The sequence below is a fragment of the Halyomorpha halys genome, unplaced genomic scaffold (assembly GCF_000696795.3).
Source record: "Halyomorpha halys isolate HHAL.00 unplaced genomic scaffold, Hhal_1.1 Scaffold995.1, whole genome shotgun sequence".
In the NCBI taxonomy this organism is placed as follows: domain Eukaryota; kingdom Metazoa; phylum Arthropoda; class Insecta; order Hemiptera; family Pentatomidae; genus Halyomorpha; species Halyomorpha halys.
In genome coordinates, this window is record NW_027110402.1 from 13,905 (window position 1) to 19,004 (window position 5,100).

The 5,100-nt window shown below is 29.4% G+C and overlaps 1 protein-coding gene across 1 annotated transcript; it reads right to left on the reverse strand.

The window, feature by feature from the left end:
• Positions 1–347: 347 nt before the first annotated feature.
• LOC106687672 (uncharacterized) lies at positions 348–4,783 on the reverse strand. Its single transcript, XM_014431684.2, has 2 exons — positions 4,584–4,783; positions 348–891 (listed from the first exon to the last, which is right to left on the reverse strand). The coding sequence occupies exons 1-2, from the start codon at positions 4,746–4,748 to the stop codon at positions 400–402; spliced, it is 657 nt and encodes a 218-aa protein (XP_014287170.1). The 5' UTR covers positions 4,749–4,783; the 3' UTR covers positions 348–399.
• Positions 4,784–5,100: the final 317 nt, after the last annotated feature.

A 5,100-nucleotide genomic window follows, 5' to 3' on the forward strand; every position in this document is an offset into this window, starting at 1 on the left:
TAATAGAATAGCCATTTCTTAAGTCAACTAGTAGATTTTGTTTATATTGTAATAGGAGCTCTTTCGGTCCAATTAACATACAAGAGCTTACTCAGACAGACCGGCACTGCCGGGATTGTTAGGCTACTGTAAGCTCATTCTCTCATTAACCTCGCGTCACGAAATCAATTTGTTTTCTAGAGTAATAGAACATCTGTAAAGACGTTTCACATAAAGAATTTTTAGGAACACTGAAATATTTTCTTCCAATAAGCCAATTCAGAATTTTTAAATAATTACAATAATTTTTTGCACATGGAAGTGCATAAGCAAGCCTGAAATTTATTTATTATTACAAAATAAAATAATTTAATTTGAAGGGTTAATATTTATTTCTGAAATAAAATTACATGTTTAAGATTAATTATCACGTTTGAAAAAAAAATCTTCAACAAATTCTAAATAACGTGGCTCTGGGTGTAAGTTCTTTTCATGCGGATGACATAAGAACTGCAAGCTTTCCTCGATCTCTTCCTTATGACTGTTGAGGTAGGCGTTGAGTGTGGACAAGACCTCCGTCCCGAAGAACTCTTCGACGTCCGAGCCGTCATACTCCTGACTAGAGGATCCGAAATCCACCTTGGACAATCTCTCGACTTCCATGTTGACGAGGCGAACTTTGCATCCGTTGATTCTTATTAAATAAAACGCAAAGTGGATGGAGTTATCCCTTACACGGAAGGTGGCGGACATGTCTTTTCCGCCGATGTTGACATTCTTGAAAGCTGCGCTTAAGAATCTGAAACCGTAGTGGATGTCGGAGAGAAAATGGGTTCCGTTGTAGCTGGTGGTAGCGTCAGCCGTTCTATAAAAGGAGTCCAGTCCCAGAACGATACCATCGGAATACGATACCTGAAACGAAATTGAAAATTATTAGCTAAATTCCATTTACCAAAAGAATCAGTAATTATTCTTTTATCAGTATAATTTATACTGATATTATAGTTTTATTTTATTTGTTTTATTCTTATTATATATTATGTTAATTATTGTTGTTCATTTTTATCTTTTCAAAATCATTATTTTATTATATTTTAAGACGTTTTATAATTTTATTTTATTTTGTATTTTACTCTAAGGCTCTAAAGCATAATTTTGACAACTGTATATTATTCTAAAGAGATAAATTCCAGAATAAATAAAGATTATTATTATTATTATAATCTTATATTGGAGTAAATGTAACAATAATGTTTATTTAAAAAGTTTCTCCTTATTATAAATATGCAATTAGAATTTTTAATTGTTTAAATAAAATAAAATTTATCCAATTTTAGTCTCAAAACAACTCGCCATCCTCAAGGACAGACAATCTATTACAAATTGCTTTTATTATAGATATTATTTTAAACAAACAACAGTACTATAAATAAATTATCATACCTTAAATAAAATATCAAAACCACATAAATTTTTAAAAATTTAATAGATAATTAAATAAGTTCTAATTTCTAAAAACACCTATAAAAATGTTCTTTTATCTTGTCGAAAGCTGTTTTGAACCATGCAATTCTGGATACAGTTCTATCTTACTTTATTTATAATCTTTACACTTTCTTGAGACTGGCTATTGTTTAAATAAAATTTTATCCAATTTTAGTCTCAAACAGGATATGTTACTTTATTAAGGTTGACGTTTCAGCCACTTCGGTCATCCTTAATATAAGATATGATAATTTATTATGAATATTGTTGTTTGTTTAAAATGTAAAAGCTATTTGCAACAATATTATAATATTACAAACAACAATATTATTAATAAATTATCATACATCATATTAGGGATGGCCGAATAGGCCGAAACGTCAGATTTATAAAGAAATATAAATTGTTTTAGAACTAAAATTGGATAATCTTTATTTCATTTAAACAATAATAACCAGTCTCAAGAAAATAGAAAGAATATTTAATATTAGTCAGCAATAATGATTATTGTAATTTTTATAAAGAAGACTAAATAAGGCGAATAAATTATGTATAAAAGTTTATGGAACATTGTGATGATATCTGTGGCTGATGATGGAGAGATGGCCCATTGTTATAGATAAATAAAAGTAAATTTAAAAAAATTATAAATGGATTATTTTCTTACTTCAACTCATAGGATATTTTTATTTAGCAAGTTATTGGGGTAAAGGCATCACAACTAGACACAATATTGTTCATAGTTTTTCTTTTATATGTAAAGGACAAATTTGTAAATTAATGGAATTCTAGTGGTTGAATTTGATGGTATAAGTTCTTTTTCTTTTTTTTTAAATTATTTATTGATATTTACAACTGTACATAAAATACATCAAGTAAATCAGAAGAAATATCATATATGGTATGGTACCAGCATGTAGAGAAACTTCCATCTTCTTTTCAGACCCCTCGGAGGATTGTCCGGAATAAAAGAAGTAGCAAGGTTAGAAACTAATGAGTTTGAGTGGTTATGGAGTTTATAATGAAATGATTGATATCTGATGCGGGCTAGATCGGTTACATAGGCAACATTAAGGTCTTTATGGATGATTTTATTTGTCAAAGTAAGGAGCATTGAGGATTTTACTAAGGATTGGATACGAAAGGAATTCGAAGGTTTAGTGGAGCGCCAAACCTCAACTCCTTATGTCCAGATTGTCCTTATTACAGTCATGCAGATCAGTCTTTTGTAATGAATTGGAAGTTTTGGCCGTTCGTCTAGTAAGTGCTGTAATAGTCGCAATCGACTTGCAGTTTCCTGTCTTTTCAGTCTTGTTTGAGGATTCCAAGTTAATCGTTTGTCCAGCTGTAGTCCAAGGTAGCGGATCTGTTCTACAAGGGTAAGAGCAGTTATTATTAAAGAATACTGTTGGGCAGTCGGCAGGTTTACGACAAAGGATAAAAGGGATTTGTTGAAATTTATTTTAATCCTCCAATTACGACACCATTCTTCGAGGGCTGTGGGATTTGAGAGTTTGGGATACAATGGAAGGGTCTAAGTTCTTAAAAACATATAAAATAAGCGATATAAATAAATCTAATATAAAGGAAAATAAATCTTCTCCAGCTTTTGTAAAGTCGAATCTACAAATTTGCCTCTGGCCGCAAATCCAAAACACCTACAAATGCTTGTTAAACAAAGAAAGTGACAAATATCGGTATGCAGTCAATTTATCCAAACATGTCGGACGTCGGACTTAAGTATACACTTACCTTCGATTAGCACCATTTTTATTATATTTATAGACCTATCGTTATTTATATTGTATAAATAATAGTAATAATACATAATAACTTATATATTATACCTAAAAAATGAAGCGTAAATATCGACAAATCAGATTAAAAGTTTAAAAAGCCTAGAAATATTCCTAGAAAATTTTTAGATAACCTCGATCTACAATTTTTATCAGATACTTGTTAATTTAACTATCAGTTATATTATGTTTATGCGTATATTATGTATATTACCTATATTATGTATATGTGTGCTATGTTTAGAAAATAATAAATTACTAAAGTTAATTGACAAGTATTGGAAGAAGATAGTTGACCGTAGGAAGTAGATACTAGGAAGATAGTCAGGGTGGTGGTCAATAAATGTACAAAATAGTAAAAAAAAAAAAACTATTTAACGTTAAACTTCCTTTTTATAAACGGTCTACCTGCAACAGGATCAGCCCTGACGAAGCCCTGTGAAGTTGGCCGAAATGTTGGTCAACATTGAATAGTTTCATAGTATAAATAATTGACCGTATAATTTCAAATTATGAAGAAGATGGTATGGAGGTGTGCTCAAAAGAGAACAAAAATATCTAACAATTATTTATTTGCGGACGTTTCGTCCTACTTTGTAGAGATTCATCAGGGATAAAAAGATACAAAAGCAACTAAAAATATTCTAACTTATTAAGATACAAAAAGGTAAATGAAGGTAGCGGTAAAATTATTTTTAAAAAAAATGAAAAGAAAATTATATACAAACGAAAGGAAAGAAGAAATAAAATAGTATTATTATAAAATAAACAATGATAATGATATATATGAATGTTTACTCATAATTTAAAAAAAAATTCTCACGTCGAGTTTTCTATTTTTACGTGTTATTATGTCTCCTGTTCATTTTAAACCTAATTTATTCTCTTTTTACCGCATCCCTGTCTATTTTCATTATAATTTTAATTAGTTTTTAAGATTTAAAACAATGTATTTACACCCGCTATTGATAGAATTTTACAATATGTAATTTCTCACTAGAGTTCATTATTAATTGCAGAGATTGGGTAAATTGATTAATTAATTAAAACACGGCGAGTACAGATATTTATCAGTAGGCAGTTCTACAATAAAAAATTCTTTAGCACAAAAAATTAACAAAACGCTCTTTGATAATTACACGCTTTCACATACTCAATTATAGTATACACGTCACATTATATATTATATTAGCTTTGGAAATATATAAAAAATAATGATTATTTATCGCAACTAAGCATATATATTATGTCTTGTATATATTGTATTATTACAAATAAAGATTAATAGTAAAAATAAAAAATAATAAAGAATCTACTTCATACCTTTCCGTTCAACTGGCCGCTAGGTAATGGTAGCATAGTGCTGGCGGTTTCCCTGATGTCTTTGTTGGCTCTCTCTAGTACCTCATCCAGCCACTTGTTGTTGTTGACGGGGGTCCCATCGCAAGAGGCTGCAACGATGAGCAAGATGAGACCTAGGAGTTTCATTTTGTGTGTTGTGTAAAAGTGAACGAGGTTACGGTCTCGGTACAATATATAGGCCGGTGTGTTATCAGCTGTCCAAAAGATAATTGATGAGTACTCCACCGAGATATTTTTAGTTTTGATATTAATAATTAACATTATACAAATTATTTTTTTAATAATTTACGATAAAAGATCAAATATACAAATTATCACTATAAGCACTTATGATATTATTCAATATGCCTATCAGCCTAAACACTCAAGTTTTGAGGATCGGTAAATATTAGTTTTTAATTGAAATTTTAACGATTTATTCAAAAGTAATAATTATATTTAACTGAACTTTAATTTTAATTTTTTTTTTTTTTTTTTA